General features: G+C 41.5%; 1 protein-coding gene across 6 annotated transcripts in view; it reads left to right on the top strand.

The window, feature by feature from the left end:
• pcnt (pericentrin) overlaps positions 1–19,472 on the top strand; it is a 323,443-nt gene that overhangs the window by 12,733 nt on the left and 291,238 nt on the right. For all 6 annotated transcript variants that reach the window (XM_048534231.2, XM_059647013.1, XM_048534228.2 and 3 more), the window contains exons 2-3: positions 11,368–11,520; positions 18,671–18,721. In XM_048534231.2, coding sequence (XP_048390188.2) covers positions 11,368–11,520; positions 18,671–18,721 — 204 coding nt within the window. The remainder of the gene's footprint in view (positions 1–11,367; positions 11,521–18,670; positions 18,722–19,472) is intronic.

The following is a 19,472-nucleotide window of genomic DNA, read 5'->3' as shown; positions in this document are numbered from 1 at the left end:
CAACCGTGGTAGTAAGGAATCCTTGATTGAGGAAGAAGGTGTATGTTTCTGACACCCCCAACAGAAAGTGGCATCATTAGTACAGATGTGAAAGTGTTTTGGATAATCTTTAATAACATCAAATCATCCAGGTAAGGAATGTAAAAGGATGATATCTCCTTCCTCCCTGGAGTAGAAGACTCAGGGCTCATCTTTCAAGTTAGAAACTGCAGAAAGTAGCTGTAAGTTTCATTCTAGGGAAAATTGAGCCATCTTCAGTTCTGGTGGCCAAAACATATTTTGTGGAGTTTCAGAAATATTGAGTATGCAGTCTGTGTGGGGAAAGTTTGTGTTGTAATTGCTCAAATTGTCTAAGAGTTTTATGAACTATTAACTGGATTAGGTGGTTAGTGGCAGCCACAAGTGCATGCTAAAATTAGATATCTCCAGAATGACAACTGGACAGGAAGCTACTTCAGTGTTGATGCAAAATTTATTTATATGTTGATACCCATGTGACATGTGGAAAACTCTTTTAAGTTGTGATGTTTGAAACTGGATACAATTTTTCTCAGCCAGTCTTAATTAAAGACCTGAATTGCTTCTTACCAGTTGTTAGCCATGATACAGTTAAGTGATTTATGCTAGAAAATATATGCTGCATTTCATAGCCAATAAAATACTTTAATAGTGTAATCACTTCTGCAGTTAGGAGCTACAGTACATCAAGCTTCCAAAAATGTAATCATGATTAGACAGTTTTGTTAACTGAGGGATAAATATTGGTAACTCCCAGCTTTCTTCAAAAGACCTTTTCCACTCATTTGAAAGGACAAACTGGCCTCCGTTTAATGTTGCGTCTGAAGACTGGCAGCTGCAACATCATTACACGGGGGTGGGATCACATAGATATTTGTGCTCAGATCCATCGTGGAATTTGAATTCTCAATCTCACATGAACGTGCTACAACTGAGCATGGGTGCTGATGACATACGTGGCACTGGGAACAAGATTCTGTTGACGGATTCGGCTAAGTTGATGTGTTTAACCTTTCAACTGTTGCAAAAAATAAGTGGGCTGGCCATGAGAAAACTTGTCTTTGCATATTTAGAATGGCTGTAATTCATTAAAAGATTTTCATTCATAAGTTTAACATAATACTTTATAGTACTTGTTACAGATTTTGGGGTGTGCTGTTTATCCTCAGATTTAGAAGTCCCTAGTTCTCTTGTTAGCTGTGTTTTATAATTACGCTTGTTGTTATCTAGTCATGTAAGCCATTGTCCCAAGAAGCTATAATGATGAAATCTCATCAGTTTATGGACTGGATATTATAATCATGGTTCTGACTGCACATGGACCTCTGTGGTTTGCTGAAGTGTAGTTTGGTTCAGACATTGGTGAAACATAACCAGATAGAAAATTAGTTTATTCTACATTGTGTGTAAATGCAAATACTTGTAAATCTCACCTATTTTCAATTTATTCAGTAACCCTCTTTGTAATGGAGAAAATCAAAGAAGTTAGACTATCCCTGTTAGAGGTTGATATTTAACTTCATTGACCAGCTCCTCCTCCAAACCTGGTCAGCCTTGTCAACGGGGGTCTAACTACTTCAAAATAAGGAATGTGGAAATGTTTCATTGTTTAGAAAGCACCTGTAGAGAGAGAAATGTTAATGGTTCACATTAGTGACAGCAGGTGATCTATCATTCTTCTGACCTCTATCTGACTTGCTCAATATATCTGGCATTTTATCTGTTGTTAATTTCAGATTTACTTTTGCACAAACGATTTCTGTCTAATGTTGAAGTGGTACATAAGTGGCACCATTTTACAAACCATTTTGTCTGACATGTCTCACAGTGTTTCTGTTCAGTGGGTTTAACCTCACAAGAGTAAAACTTGACAGTAAAATTATAATGTAAATGATACCAAGCTTCATTGCTTTATCCAATGTAATTTCAAAAAAGAAGTAGAACCACAAAGGTAATAATATTCTTTGAATTATTACCTGAGCTAAAATAAAGCAATAAAAGTTGAACAATCATCTCAAAGGCTGATGCCGAAGAAATGGATTTGAACTTAAAGGGCACAGGTGCCTGAACTGAGAAAGGGGCGAACTGCTCCTCTGACATGGTCTTTAGCTGAGCTGTGAGAAGCCTAATGTTCTGACAAATTCTATAAACTAACTGAACTTTAAACTGAATATTGGGGGTGCAAATGGGCAAGATAATAGTGTGGAGGAATAGTACATATATTGGTAACCAGTGTGTACCAGAAGGACAAAGTGTACAAACATAAGGGTGCATCCCATCTGAATGCCACAGCATTTGTAACAAGATAGATGAATAGATAGAATAAATAGTATGATGTGATAGCTATTGTAGAGGTTTGGTTGCAGGATGACCAATTGGATTTGACATTTTGGAAAGACAGGAGCAAAAGAAATGGGATCAGAGATAATTGGAACTGCAGATGCTGGAGAATCCAAGATAATAAAGTGTGAAGCTGGATGAACACAGCAGGCCAAGCAGCATCTCAGGAGCACAAAAGCTGATGTTTCAGACCTAGACCCTTTATCAGAGAGGGGGATGGGGTGAGGGTTCTGGAATAAATAGGGAGAGAGGGGGAGGCGGATCGAAGATGGGGAGGAAAGAAGATAGGTGGAGAGGAGAGTACAGGTGTGGAGGTAGGGAGGGGATAGGTCAGTCCAGGGAAGACGGACAGGTCAAGGAGGTGGGGTGAGGTTAGTAGGTAGGAAATGGAGGTGCGGCTTGAGGTGGGAGGAAGGGATGGGTGAGAGGAAGAACAGGTTAGGGAAGCGGAGACAGGCTGGGCTGGTTTTGGGATGCAGTTGGGGGAGGGAACGAACTGGGCTGGTTTTGGGATGCGGTGGGGGAAGGGGAGATTTTGAAGCAGGTGAAGTCCACATTGATACCATTGGGCTGCAAGGTTCCCAAGCGGAATATGAGTTGCTGTTCCTGCAACCTTCGGGTGGCATCATTGTTGCACTGCAGGAGGCCCATGATGGACATGTCATCTAAAGAATGGGAGGGGGAGTTGAAATGGTTCGCGACTGGGAGGTGCAGTTGCTTATTGCGAACCGAGCGGAGGTGTTCTGCAAAGCAGTCCCCAAGCCTCCGCTTAGTTTCCCCAATGTAGAGGAAGCCACACTGGGTACAATAGATACAGTATACCACATTGGCAGATGTGCAGGTGAACATCTGCTTGATATGGAAAATCATCTTGGGGCCTGGGATGGGGGTGAGGGAGGAGGTGTGGGGGCAAGTGTAGCACTTCCTGCGGTTGCAGGGGAAGGTGCTGGGTGTGGTGGGTTGGAGGGCAGTGTGGAGCGAACATGGGAGTCACAGAGAGAGTGGTCTCTCCAGAAGGCAGACAAGGGTGGGGATGGAAAAATGTCTTGGGTGGTGGCCGGATTGTAGCTGGCGGATGATGTGTTGTTTCTGGAGGTTGGTGGGGTGGTATGTGAGAACGAGGGGAATCCTCTTTGGGCGGTTGTGGTGGGGGCGGGGTGTGAGGGATGTATTGCGTGAAATGCGGGAGATGCGGTCAAGGGCGTTCTCAACCACTGTGGGGGGGGAAAGTTGCGGTCCTTGAAGTACTTTGGACATCTGGGATGTGCGGGAGTGGAATGCCTCATTGTGGGAGCAGATGCGGCGGAGGCGGAGGAATTGGGAATCGGGGATGAAATTTTTGCAGGAGGGTGGGTGGGAGGAGGTGTATTCTAGGTAGCTGTGGGAGTTGGTGGGCTTGAAATGGACATCAGTTACTAGCTGGTTGCCTGAGATGGAGAAAGAAATGGGAGTGGGATAGCTCTATCAATGAAGAATGAGATGAATACAAGCTCATGTTGACTTTGTCTGATGCCCTGCTACTGTCTCCTGTACTTGCTGTCTTACCAGGAGATACCAAAAGCATTCAAAGAAGATACAGAATCAAGAGGTAACTTAATCAGAATTACTGTAGAGAAAAATGAGACTGAAGGCTGACAAGTCCATTAGATGTGGTGGCCTTCGGCCTTCATGTCTTAAAAGAAGTGACTAGAGGGATGGTTAGTGGATTAATTATGATCTTCCAACATAAAAACTTTCTGCACATCGTAAGAATACATGGTGTTAGGAATCTTTATATACACTGATAGATGACTGGTTAACAAGAATTAGTCGCGATAAGTGGGATCTTTTCAAGGTGGCAATCTGTAACTAGTGGAGTGCCGCAGGGATGGTGATAAGACCTTGTCTACTTATGATCGATTCAGTGACTTGCATGAAGGGACTAAGTGTATTGTAGCTAGATTCTCTGATAATACAAAGATAAGTACGAAAGGAAGTTCTGAGGAGAATCCAAAGCCTGCGAGCGATCATTATGGTTGAGTGAGAAAGAAATTTGGAAGATGCAGTAAATTGTGTGAAAATTTGAACTTATTCATCTTGGCAGAAGAATAGAAAAGCAGATTATTATTTATAATGAACAAGATGGAAAAATTATGTTGAACAGAGGGATCTGTACAGAGATGTTTTTGCACAAGTCAGAAGTCAATATGTAGGTGCAACATCTGCCTAAGGCGACAGTTGGAATTTTTGCCACTGTCACAGAGGAGATGGGTGACGGATATAAAATAAGAATAAAACAAAGAACTCTGGATGCTGGAGATCAGAAACAGAAACAGAAATTGCTGGAGAAACTCAGCAGCTCTGGCAGCATCTGTGGGAAGAAAGCAGAATTAACGTTTCAGTCCAGTGACTCCTCATCAGAACAAATTGAGTGTTGGTTTTTGTTATAAAAGTAAGAAGTTTTACTATAACCGTACAGAGTATTGGTCAGATCACACCTGGAGTAATGTTCAGTTTAGGTCTCCTTATTTAAGAAGCATGTACTAGATTAGAAGTTGCTCTGAGAATTGGCGGCCTCCTAGAATGAAGGATGAAGAATGAATGCCTTTGAAAGAAGGTCCAGCAGAATAGGCCTTTACTGACTTGAAGCTTAGAAGAATGAGAATGAAACATAAAAGATTCTGTGGGAGTTTGACTGATTTCCCCTTGAATTCCCCAGACTCATTCCCCTTATCCCTGCATTTCCCCATGTCTAACCCTCCTAACTTAAACATCCCTGGACACTACAGACAACTTAGCATGGCCAGTCCACCTACCCTGCACATCTTTGGACTGTGGGAGGAAACCGGAGCACCCAGAGGATACCCACACAGATGTGGGGAGAATGTGCAAACTCCACAGACAGCCATGGACAGAATCGAATCCGGGTCCCTGGTGCTGTGAGGAAGCAGTTGCTAACCACGGAGCCACCATGCTGCCCCATGCGTTGAAAGAAATGTTGTTTCTTTTACCTTAGTATATTTATAATTATTACAAAGCTAAACATTATTATGCAATTTTTATGCATAAACGTATTCTGAAATCTATGCACTCTTATAAACAAGCTTCTGGAAAAGAAATATCCTAAGGCCTGTACGTTGCACTGCCTCAGAAAACAAATGGCCTTGATAAACACGCATGTCGAGTAAATGCTTGTTGCCCACATTCTCTTTGTGTCTTCTCTTTTTGGCCTTTGTGTTTATGCTGTGTCCCCGACCCATTGTGCTTTTATTTTGTCATGTCCTTTATTCATTCTTCCTGTAAAATATCTCTAGCGAATTTCCCTCCCTTCCGTCTTGCTTTCTTTACTTTTGTTTTATGATTGGAAATGGACTGTTGGTGGAAGGAGATGTAGTAACTTTTAAAAAAAAAATTGTAACATTGCTGGCAAGGCCAGCATTTGTTGCTTATTTCCTTTTGAGAGAGTGACGGTGAGCTGCGACTTGAACTGCTGTTGTCCATCTGTGGGCGGGATATCCTCAGTGCTGGTAGGAATTGAGATCCAGAATATTGACCCCAACAACTTATTTCCTTGTCAGGGTGGAAGCTGACTTGGAAAGTAACTTGCAGGTTGTGGTGTTCCCGTGCATCTGCTGCCTCCTGGGCCGTAGATATTGTAAGTTTGGAAGTTGCTGTCTTCGGTGACTTGCTTAAGTTCTCACATTTCGTCTTATAGATGGTATATGTTGTTGCCACTATTTATTGGTTGTGGACAGAATGCTTGTTAAATATAGTGAGTGGATTGCAAGTCAAGTAGCTTATGATGTTCTGGATGATGTCAAGATTCCTGAATATTGTTGGAACTGCACTCATTCGGCAAGTGGTGAGTATTCCTTCATATTTCTCATTTGTGCTATAAGTTTGTGTAACTCAGCTTTTGAAGCCAGGAAGTGAGTTTGCATTGCAGAATTCCCAGCCTGCTCTTATCGACACAGCTATTTTTTATGGCTGGTCTAACTTCTAGTCAATGGTGACCCTTAAAATGCTGATAATGGGGCTTTGATGGTGATACTAACGCCATTGAATGTCAAAAGGGGATGGTTAAATTCTTTTTGGAGGTGGTCATTGCCTGGGACTTTGTGTGACAAGAAAAGGGAATTGGAAATAGTAGAAAAGAAAAATGTTTGCGGTGTTTGTGAGAAAAGTGCAGGAGTGGAACTCACCAACCAATTAAACATTTATGATTGAGTTCATGCTGTGGCATAAATGAATGTGGCCTTTTTCAGTATAAAATAGTATGCTTCATTGTACACTCAATGTTTCAGTAGTTATAATTGATGTTAAACCAGTTTAAATGCAGTAGTATAAATGCAAGGTTGTCATTTCTTAATTTTCCATTTGACCATCTTATTTTGTGTAACAATGCAGGGCTAATTGGAGATTTCATACTGTGGAATCTTTTGGGAAAGTCTTATAGATATCTGATTGAATTTCACGTTTGAGTTTAAGTTCTGAGTACGTAGCTCAAAAGGAAAATATCAAACTTGACTGAAACCAGTTTTGCAGACATGAGGCATCAGTTTGGTCAGCTGAGAAATTAAATCAAAAGCTATCACGCCACTTAAGCAATGTCAAAATGTATAAGTAAATATTTTCTAATTCTCCACAAATCCATGCTCGATTGAGAGTTAAAATTCCTGGAAAAAAGAGATCTTCCCATGACTAATGAAAGGGGTTAAAGATGATAATTAAAAGAAGAGTTTTTTTTTGCAAAGTTGGTATGAGTTAGGATTGGGGATAAAAACAAAATGTGCTAGATAAATCTTCAGACCTGCAAGCATCAGTGGAGAGAAAACAGTTAACCTTTCTTGTCCAATGAACTGTTCTTTGAACTGAAAAGAGAAATATAATGGGTTTTATGCTTTTAAAAAAGGGGGTGGATCAAGTCAAAAGAAAAGGGAAGGTGGGGATTAGGTTTGAGGATAGTAGAGATTTAAAGAAAAAGGCAACTTGGATCAAAAGGCAAGAGGGGTGATGGCAAGTGTAAAGAAACAAAATGTTAGTCCAGAATAAGTGTTAGAGGCAGAATAAAAGACTGCTCTGTCTGAATCAAATAAAGACCCATGAATATAAGTTATTGACTGGCAGTTAACAAAAGACAAATTGAGGGTTGAGAATTTTGACACCAACATAAGATGACCAAAACATTAACAAAGAGGGAAAAAAGAGAATAATTAAACTCTTAAAAATACAAAAGATTGTTACATGATGTAAAATATGTATTTAAAATGATGAAGAAATAAATTTTGGTTCTTTTTGAGGCTGAGGCAGGAGGCACCGTAACGATTATGAAATGGCAGGCAGTCAAATAACTTCTTTTTAATTTAAAAAAAAACTGCAGATGCTGGAGATCTGAAATCAAACAGAAATTGCTGGAGAAGTTTAGCAGGTCCAGCCGCGTCTGTGGAGAGATAAAAACAGAATTAATGTTTCAGGTCCAATGACTACTGGACTCAAAACATTAACTCTCCACACATCTGCCAGATCTACTCAGTTTCTCTAGTAATTTATGTTTTTACTATTTTTTACTTGACTTTACAATGGAACCCAGCAAAACTGATCTGGTAGTGCCTCCTTTTTCTGTCCGGAAACATACCGCTATAGACATTTTTCCTGAATGTACTTTGGGGACTCTTGCAGCATTGCTGTATCACATATACCATTACTATTCAAATCTCTATTGGAATAATTAAAGTTCCTATTATAATTACTTTCTAATTCTTGCACCTCTTATAATTTAGAGTCTTGTGCTGTACAACGTAGAGATAGACCCTTCAGTCCAATCGTCCATGCCAGCTAGATATCCTAAATTAATGAAGTCCTATTTCCCAGCATTGAGCCCATATCCCTCTTAACCCATCTTATTCATACACCCATTCGGATGCCTTTTACGTGTTGTAATTGTACCAGCCTCCACCACTACTTCTGACAGCTCATTCCATACTGTCACCAACTTCTGCATGAAAAAATTGCCCCCTAGGCCTCTTTTAAATCTTTCCCCTCTCTTCTTAAATCTATGCCCTCTAGTTTTGGACTCGCCCAACCCAGAGAAAAGACCTTGGCCCTTCACCCTATCCATGCCCCTGATGATTTTATAATCCCCTGTAAGGCCACCCCTCAGCTTCTGACGCTCCAGGAAAAATAGCCCCAGCCTATTCACTGTCTCCATAAAGCTCAAACCCTCCAAACTTGGCAACATTCTTCTGTATCTTTTCTGACCCTTTCAAGTTTTACAACATCCTTCCTATTAGCAGGGAGACTGGAATTGAATGTCGTATTCCAAAGTGGCTTAACCAATGTCCTGTATAGCCGCAACATGACCTCCCAACTCCTATACTCAATGCACTGACCAATAAAGGCAAGCATACCGAATTGTGCCTGCACAATTCTGTCTACCTGGGACTCCAATTTCCTTGCATATTTATTTCTTCTGATAATTTTCATTAGTTGGTGATCTTTAAAAGAGACTGAGCAATAATACGTACTTTTTGTTCCTGTTTGGTTCTGGACTCAGGGGTGAGGAGCATATCAACCATGATCAAATGGTGGATCAGACTTCCTTGGGCCAAATGGCCTAATTTTGCCCCAATGCCTAATGAAGTTATGTGGGATATCCTTTCTCTCTAGCACTGCAATGATCTCAATTGATTCGGTAGCCCTTTTACTTTCTTTCTTGAACATCTTGTATTTGGAATTAGCCCTCAGAAGTTGTCAGATCTTTTCTCGTTCGTTCATGTGATGCAGACTTTGATGGCATGGCTGATGTTTATTGTATATCCATACTTGCCCTCGTTACTAAGTGGCTTGCTAGGCCATTTCAGAGGGCAGTTAGGAGTCAGATACGTTTCTGTGCATATGAAGTCACCTGTAGGCCAGATCAAACAAGGATGGCAGGTTACCTTCCCTGAAGAACATTAGTGAACTAGATTAGTGTTTTTTTTAAACAATAAAGATCAGTTGTTACTTAGTTGCCATTAATTTAACTTTTTAAATTCCAGCTTTTTAAAATTACATTCTAATTTCACCATTTAACTCTAGATTACTAGCCCAGTAACATTCCTCATATGCCACAACCATCAAGCAAAAGTTCAGTTAAATAGCTAGCTAGTTAGTTGCCTCCGTAATGGATCAGAAATGTTGAGTGTGCAGAAGATTGACTGACATGGATACTGCCAAAATGACCTGTTTCTAATGATTGATTCTTCAGACAGTGTCAAAAACACGAGTCTCCATTGACCATGTGTGGAAGAAATGGCCTGGTGGGATCTACATGGTCAGGTAGACCACATGTCTGAGATCAAGAGGCATGTAAAAATGAATAACATTAAATTTCAGTAACTTCAAGGCTCAATGCCTCTAGTCCAATACTAGATGTACGCCAAGAATTATGTGACTGCTCCATGTAACAGTTCACTGGTTGACTGAGGAATCAAATTCCCCATAAAGTGGAAAAATGTTTTGGTGTTAAATTTTGGAATGCACTTAATATACAAGCTGCTATCAGATGGTTCAAAGAATACATAATGTCCAGTTCACTGGGTCAAGTTGATTGTGAAACTGAGCGTAGAAAATCTGATCCAGAACAAGATTCTTGCACTTGTGCCATAGTCAGTGAGCCAAGATAAATTCAATGAACTCTGTGTGGATGAATTTGATTTTTTTCTAAATACTAAGATTGTGGTTCAAGTGATCATTGTTGAATTATGTAACTATATATGTGACAGTTTAATTTGAATTACTGCTTTATTTTCCTACATTTCAAAATACTACCCGCGTTGCTTAACTGCATGTAGCATTGCAGGTGAGTGCAAACTTGTGTACACAAATATAAGCTCTACAGCACGAATACCATATTGTGGTCAGGAACTATGGTGGATTTTTTTGGGTTTGGTTTTTGTCTCTCCCCTGGAGCCTATATCATCATCGTGACCTTTACCAAAAACAGCCAAGGAGACAAGCCGATTTTACTTGCTGCTGTCATGTACTGCCTAAGTTTAGATAATTGACACAGGTGGAGAATTGAATGCAACTATTCTTTGGTTGCTTATCTAAGTGCAAGATACATTTATCCAGTACAGCAAGTTATTTTTCACATTGTATCTTTCCATCATTTACTGGAACCTGTTAGAACCAGCTGTTACATTACACATTAAGTGTCAGAAATGCATCATTTGTTCATAGGTATTGAGCAAATTCTATATAATAAATATGAATCAAACTAAAATCCTGCTTTATTCGGTGAGCTTCAGTCATTGTCACAAGAGAGATTGTGTTAAATTACTGTTTCTGCTGTTTAATTTTGAGGTGTTCACTCAATGAAAGTATCTATTTAATAAAGGCCAGGAAAGAGAGTGCCCTCCTTATTGTCACAATTTCTGTGGTGACCTTTAGTGATTTGATCATCTCTAGTCGTAGGTTGTTCAGGGTTTCTTTTCTTAGCCCCATCCACCTTCAGTTTCTAATGAATTCATGGTTAGATTACATATTGTAGCTTCCCAAAGTCTGAATGTATGGATTTGTGTGCTAAAGTGGTAATCTGTTGTAAGCTGCTTAAAAAGCAAAGGAGGAATATAGCTACACAGCCAACAAATGCAAGGCTGCTGTTGTGCAAAAACAAATTCTTCTTCCTTACCTCCGGGTGTAAAAATGATAAACAATAGATTGTGAGCGGGAGGCATGGTGATGCATGTCACCTTGACCCTGTGTCTCCATTTGTGATATTCCTAGTCAAGTCTGCACATATTTGTGTACAGAGTTAGAGAAGAGAGTCCTGATAAAAGAAATCTGACATCAGCATTTTTGATGCAGATGTACAAATTTGATTTAATAAGTTGCATAGTTGTCTGTGCTGCCCAGCCCTGGATCTCAGTGGGATCCAGCACCTCTGTGTGTGTACGTGGCTATTACACAGTGTCCTCTCACCATGCTGTGGTTGTGTTACCTGTTCCTCACATACCTCTCCCTTTACCTTTCCTTCACTTTTCTCTACAGCTTGCTCACTACCGACAACAAAAAGCAAAATGTGACTGCTCGGATTTGACGAAAAAGAAGAAGAAGAGGAAGAGCCAGGCTATCCAACAGGATGATGTTCTGCCAGAAGAGCACTCATTAGTAGAACAGGATGAAGATTTCGTCCAACATGAGGTAAAACAGCCCACAATTTTCATGTAATGATGCAAAGGAGTAAGCCAGTTTCAAAATAAATCCTATCATTTGAAAATGTTGACACTAAATAGTCCTAAGCTAGGCTACATTATACAGAAATTACAATAGCAGAAGTATGGCATATTACATAATGTCATGTATGATGAGACTAGAGTAGGTGATGTTAATATTTCAGTGAATGCATATCTAGTATTATAAGCTACTTCAGTTTTCAAAATTGCCATAACTCAAGATGTGCTGTAAAAAGTGGTGGGCTGAACAGGCTTCCAAAGCACTCAAAGTTGCTAATTAAAATGTTTCTTATATCCTGCCATGTGTTTGAGCACTGATTCTATAACTAACATTTTTCACTGTCAGGTGCACCTGATGAAGAGGCTGCACTCAGAAAACTTGTGTGATTTCAAATAAACCTGTTGGACTATAACCTGGTGTCATGTGACATCTGACTTTGTACACCCCAGCCCAACACCAGCACTTCCATATCATTCAAAACTGTAAACTAAAGTAAAATGATTGAACTGTATTTTAAAGCTTTTGCTTTATTTCCAGTTGATTGACTTAGTGGTTCTGATTTACTGTTTCTCATTAACTGAGACCCTCGAGAATAAGGATGTTCCTCACTGTTTGACATGGTAATATTTAGGAAAACAAATTTTTAAAATTGGTGCAACTCTTGGAGAAGTGCATATCAAGAATTCTTCTAATTCTGTTCAGGGTTTATAGCTAATTTATACTTTTGTCCATATATTTGATTTGCTGTACCTCACTTAGAATGCAACAGTAGAAGAAGTGTTTTCCAATTGTCTCCACAGCTGTAAAGATATAATTTACTGGCCACATTATGTCAGTTGTTTAGCTGTGGGGAAGTGAAACATAAATCATCCTACTTCCAGTCATTTGCCTTCTAATGTGAAGACCATGGTTGGATATGCAATGGAAGAACTGTGAAGGAGGAAAATTCTTGTGCTCAAAATTTTCAGTTTCCAGAATTATTTTACAGAATCCACCCTCTTTTAAAATTGTAGTTTAAAAAAAGTTGATCCAACTGGGATTTCTGCATAAATCAATAAATCATGACAGATCTGATTACTGCACATTCCTGCCTCCCTCTGACAACTTCAACCCCTTGCTCATCAAGAATCTGTCAGCTGTCTTAAAAATATTGAAGGCTAGGATGGGGGACTTCAAGACTGCAGACATATTTTTAAAGTGAGAGGAGAGGGATTTGAAGAAGATACGAAGGGCACTTCTTTTTACACAGAGGATGGTTTGCATGTAGAATGAACTTCCTGAGGAAGTAGTGGACGCAGGCACAGCTACAGTGTTTATAAGACACTTAAATAAGCACATGAATAGGGAAGTTTTCGAGGGATTTGGGGCAGGATGTGGTAGGTGGGACTAGATTAGTTTGGGATTATGTTCGGTATGGAGTGCTTTGACCGAAGGGTCTGTTTCTGTGCTGTACAACTCTATGACTCTGCTTCCACTACCTTGCAGGAAGAGAATTCCAAAAGAAACTGAACTAACGAAATGTGACTAGTTCAATTTAGGAAATCCTGGTCGGCCTGGACTAGTTGGGCTGAAGGGCCTGTTTCCGTCCTGTGTACCTCTGTGACTTGTGACTGTCAGAAGAACATTTTTTCTGTCTTCAGTTGTAACTGGTGGCCACTAGCCCTACATTGCCACCACTTTCTCAAGCCCAAATAGGAACATGCAATAAATGGTGGCCCTGCTAGTGACACCCATGCCCCAAAAATGTAGATTCTCTCACAAAAGGAGATATCTTTTCCAAATGCATTCATTAGCGCATCTAAAACGTGACAGCCCAATAGAGGCACAGAGATCTACAGCATTGAAAAAGGCTCCTCAGCCCATCACACTAGTCAAAAAACAGCCATCTAACTATTCTAAATCCACGTTCAAGCACTTGGCCTGTACTATTGTATACTGTTGCATCACAAATGTACATCTACAAACTTGTTAAATCTGATGAATGGTTTCTGCTTCTACCACCTTTTATAGGCATTGATTTCCACGATGCTCTTGAGTGAAAAGGTTTTGCCTCACATCTGTTCTAATTCTCTGCCCCTTTAAATCTTAGCCTCCTAGTCATTTGATCCCTCCATCAAAAGAAAAAGTTCCATCCTGCTTATGCTATCAATGTCCCTCCATAAGTTTATACAGTTTGATTATGTCCCCTCCCAATCTTCTCTGCTCTGTTGAAAACACCCTTAGTCTCTCCAGTCTCTTTTCATAACGGAACTCTCCAGCCCAGACAACAACCTGGTAAATCATCTCTGCACCCTCTCCAGTATCATGTGGCTGACTATTCCTAATTTATATGTTTGTATTTATTGGTGTGCACAAATTGTATGTATATATTCACATGTACAACTTGTAAACTGACATTCAGAATTAATGGGAACTGCAGATGCTGGAGAATCCGAGCTAACAAAGTGTGGGGTTGGATGAACACAGCAGGCCAAGCAGCATCTTAGAAGCACAAAAGCTGACGTTTCGGGCCTAGACTCTTCATCAGATCCTTTTCTGATGAAGGGTCGAGGCCCGAAATGTCAGCTTTTGTGCTCCTGAGATGCTGATTGGCCTGCTGTGTTCATCCAGCTCCATACTTTGTTACCTCACATTCAGAATTAACATCAGATAAATATTAGTTAACAAACTGCAAGCTGGAACATCCTACAGAGCACATCAAATGACAGATATGGTCAAGATAGATTTCAGTTATTTCTCAGGAACGTATCCAGATTGTGGATCACCAAATCTTGTTAGGGAATGCGATGGCCTAGTGGTGTTATCACTAGACTATAATCCACAAACTCGGCTAATGTTCTGGGGATCTGGGTTCAAATCCAGCCACGGCAGATGGTGGAATTTGAATTTGATTAAAAATACTTAAACAATAATACCCTTACTGGCATAACATTCACAAAAGAGGAGGAAAACAACAACAAACTGCCATTCCTAGATGTCACAGTAGAGTGAACAGCCAATGGAGAACTTCAAACCAGCGTCTACAGAAAAACAACACATACGGACCAAATACTGAACTACAGGAGCAACCATCCCAACACCCACAAGTGAAGCTGCATTAGAACATTATTCCAACGAGCCACCACACACTGCAGCACAGAGGAAAATCACCTATACAGCGTATTCAAAAAGAATGGGTACCCTATGAACACAGTCCGCCGATTCCTCAGCAATAAACCCAGACAAACAGACAAAACGGGCTCAGAAACCATAACCACTCTTCCCTACATCAAAGACATTTCCGAAATGACTGCTGGACTACTCGGACCTCTTGGCATCAGGGTAGCCCACAAACCCACCAACACACTAAAACAGCAGCTAATGAACTTAAAAGACCCTATACAGGCCACAAATAAGACGAACGTCATCTACAAAATACCTTGCAAGAACTGTGACAAACACTACATCGGACAAACTGGCAGAAAGCTAGCCACCAGGATACATGAACATCAACTCGCCACAAAACGACATGACCCACTATCACTCGTATCCTTAATACAGATGTGGAAGGACACCACTTTGATTGGAAAACACATCCATCCTAGGATAAGCTAAACAGAGACACGCACGAGAATTCCTAGAAGCATGGCATTCCAACCGGAACTCCATCAACAAACACATTGATTTGGAGCCAATCTACCATCCCCTGAGAAAAAGAACAACAGGAAATGACGTCACCAACGCAGGAAATGACATCACCAACCCAAGGAAACCTAACCAGATAAATAGAAAGCGGGACATAACACCAGCGCTTCGTCGGAGGCTCACTGATGATGTTACCTAGAATGGTGACGAAACATCTGAAAACAAACCTTCCAGCTCAGTGAGCAAACTCGCATCCAGAAAAACTTAAACAGTCTGGAATTCAGAATCTATTAACGATCATAAAATCATTTGTCATACTCTGGGTGGGAGATCTCAATATCAGCAATACACATTGGGCTGATCGGGTCCTAAAGGACATAGCTGCTAGACTGGATCTGCAACAGGTGGTGAGGGAACCGACAAGAGGGGTAAAAACCCATCTGGCTCACCAATGTCCTTCAGAGAGAGAAATCTGCCATCCTCTCATGATCTGGCCTACATGTGACCCCGGACCCACAGCAATGTGGTTTACTTTAATTACCCTATAAAATGGCCTAGAAAGCCATTCATTTTTGCTAACTGTGACAAAGACTTAAAGAAGCTGGGCAAATCACCTGGCATTGACCTAGGCACTGGAAAAAGCAATAGCAGAAACACCCTGTTGACCCTGCAAAGTTCTTACTAGCCCCCAGATGGTAGTGCTAAAATTGGGAGAGCGATATTACAGACTAGTCAAGCAACAGCCTGACGTAGTCATGCTCATGGAATCCTTCCTTACAGACAATGTCCCAGACACCACATCACCATCCCTGGACATGTCCTGTTCCACCAGCAGGACAGACTGGGCAGAGGTGGTGGCACAGTAGTATACATTCGGGAGAGAGTCTCCCTGGGAGTTCTCAACATTGACTCTAGACCCTATGAAGCCTTGTGGCTTCAGCTAAAAAATGGGCAGGGAAATTTCCAACTGATTGCCAAAAACTGTTCCCCCTCAGCTGATGATTCAGTACTACTCCATGTTGAACAACACTTGGAGGAAGCACTGAGGATGGCAAGGCACAAAATGTACTCTGGGTGGGAAATTTCAATGTCAACAATACAGATCAAGCTGCTCGAGTCCTAAAGGACATAGCTGTGAGACTGTGGCTGCAGCAGGTGGTGAGGGAACCAGCAAGAGGGACAAATATACTTGACCTCATCCTTAGCAGTGTGCCAGCTGCAAATGCATCTGTTCAGGACAGCGTTGGTAAGAGCGGCCACCACTCAGTCCTTGCAGAGATAAAATCCTGCCTTGATATTGAGAATAATTCCACCATGTTGTTTGTTTGGCACTATTGCCATGCCAAATGGAACAGATTTCAAACAGATCTACAAAATGAAGACTAGGCATCCATAAGTCACTGTGGGCCATCAAAAGCAGCAGAATCTGTAAACTCATGGTCTACTATATCCCCCACTCAACCATTACCATCAAGCCAGAGGATCAACCCTGGTTTCCTGGAGAGTGCAGGGGGACATGACAGGACCAGCACCAGGCATACCTGAAGATGAGGTGTCAACCTGGTGAAGCCACCAAACAGAGCTACTTTCATGCCAAACAACTTAAGCAGCAAATGATAGTGCTAAGCTTTCACACAATTAACGGATCAGATCTAAGCTCTGCAGTCTTGCCATTTTCAGTTATGAATGGTAGTGGACAATTAAACAGTTCATTTGAGGAGGAGGCTCCACAGATAGCCCCATCCTCAATGATGGAAGAGCCCAGTATATCAGTGCAAAAGGTAAGGTTGAAGCTTTCGTGGTAATACTCAGTGCTCTTCTAGTGTTCCCCAGCATTACAGATACCAGTCTTCAATTCGATTCAGTCCATGTGACATCAAGAAATGGTTGGAGACACTGGATACTGCAAAGGCTATGGGCCCTGACAACATTCTGGTAATAGTATTGAGGACTTGTGCTCCAAAAATTGCCGTTCCCAGAACCACACGACACTAGGATCTACCCAACAACATGGAAAATTGCCTCAGGATGTCCTGTACGTAAAAAGCAGGACAAATCCAACCCAGCCGATTACCACCCTATCAATCTACTCTCAATCGTCAGTAAAGTGATGGAAGTTGGTTATCAACAGTGCTGTCAAACAACACCTTCAACAATAACCTGCTCAGCGATGCCCAGTTTGGGTTCTGCCAGGGCTACTCAGCTCCTGACCTCATTACAGCCTTGGTTCAAATGTGGACAAAAGAGCTGAATTCCAGAGATGAGACGAGTGTGACAGCCCTTGACATCAAGGCTGCGTTCGACCGAGTATGGCTTCAAAGAACCCTAGCAAAATTGGAATCCATGGGTATTGGGGGCAAACTCTCCGATGGTTTGAGTCATACCAGATGCGTAGGTAGATGTGGTTGTGAAGGTCTGTCACTTCAGTTGCAGGACATCTCTGCAGGCATTCCTCAGAGTAGTGTCCTAGGTCCAACTATCTTCAGTTCCTTCAGCAATGGCCTTCCCTCGATCGCAAGGTCAGAAGTGGGGATGCTTGCCGATGACTGCACAATGTTTAGCACCGTTTGCGACTCCTCAGATACTGAAGCAGTCCACATTTGAATGCAACAAGATCTGGACAACATATAGGCTTGGGGTGGCAAGTAATGTTCGTGCCACACAAATGCCAGGCTATGAACATCATGAATAAGCGCTAATTTAACCATTGTCTTCCAATTCAATGGTGTTACCATCAATGAATCCCCCACTATTAACATCTTGATACTATCGTTGACCAGAAACTCAACTGGACGAATCACATAAATACACTGGCTACAAGGACAGGCCAGAGTCTAGGAATACTGCAGTGAGTAACTCATCTGACTCCCCAAAGCCTGTCCATCATCTACAAGGCAAGGTCAGGAATGTGATGAAATGCTCCGCTAGGGGAGTGCAGCCCCAACAACACTCGAAGCTTGACAACATCCAGGACAAAGCATCCTTTCCATTGTATCCTGCTCTGCATTGAATTTCTATCACCAAATGTCTATATTATAATTTTTTACTTGTTGCACTTGAGCAGTGTCATTTCCACATTATATGGTTGCCAGATCTGTCGTCTTTTACACAGGGCTGGTGACTCACACTCAAGTTATAGTTGTTGAGTTATCTTTGTCCTAGAGTACCTAGCCACAAAGTGGTGAGTGAATGAATGTTGACAGTAGCTAAAGCCAGATTTTGGCAAATTGTTGATGTCATTCATGTGAAAACCTTTCATTTGAATAGCTTTCTGACTCACAATTCAAAGCTTAAACAAATTATTTAACAAGGCCAGAGAGATGAAAAATGCCAAGTTTTTAGTTTCCTGTGGAGTGTCAAAACTGTTGTGAAGGTTGATTTGATATGGTGAGATTTACATTTTCTAAATAGTGAAGAGATGCCGAATTCTCAATTGTACACTGTGATTCTCCTGCATTTCAACTTTTTACATGTTCTACTTTTGCTTTCCCAGGTTGATGGTGAACTGTCAAGCACAAGTACAGCAGAAGGGCACGCAGTTGTGGTGAGATTTTGTTTGAAGTCCCAAACTTTTCTGCCTGAAGTATGGCAGTTTTTCATGTTGTTTGGCTTAAGCTTTTAGAATTTAGTTTTGTGTATTGGAATCTTTGACACTCATTCCACGTTTTTCCTGTGACACTCCCTTAACACTTGTCTCAAAGTTGCACACTGCAAATAGTAACTGCTTTGAGATATTCCAACATAAAAACACAAGACCAAAAAGAGAAGTTGCTGGAAAAGGTCAGCAGGTCTGGCACATCTGTGAAGAAAAAAATCAGAGCCAACATTTCGGATCCGGTGACCCTTCCTCAGAAAATAATAAAGTGTGAAGCTGGATGAACACAGCAGGCCAAGCAGCATCTCAGGAGTACAAAAGCTGATGTTTCGGGCATAGACCTTTCATCAGACAGGGGGCTGGGGTGAGGGTTCTGGAATAAATAGGGAGAGAGGGGGAGGAAGACCGAAGATGGAGAGAAAAGAAGATAGGTGGAGAGGAGAGTATAGGTGGGGAGGTAGGGAGGGGATAGGTCAGTCCAGGGAAGACGGACAGGTCAAGGAGGTGGGATGAGGTTAGTAGGTAGGAAATGGAGGTGCGGCTTGGGGTGGGAGGAAGGGATGGGTGAGAGGAAGAACAGGTTAGGGAGGCAGAGACAGGCTGGGCTGGTTTTGGGATGCAGTGGGTGGAGGGGAAGAGCTGGGCTGGTTGTGTGGTGCAGTGGGGGGAGAGGACGAACTGGGCTGGTTTTGGGATGCGG

The sequence above is a fragment of the Stegostoma tigrinum genome, chromosome 7, assembly GCF_030684315.1.
Source record: "Stegostoma tigrinum isolate sSteTig4 chromosome 7, sSteTig4.hap1, whole genome shotgun sequence".
NCBI lineage: Eukaryota > Metazoa > Chordata > Chondrichthyes > Orectolobiformes > Stegostomatidae > Stegostoma > Stegostoma tigrinum.
This window is presented reverse-complemented; position numbering and strand designations above follow the sequence as displayed.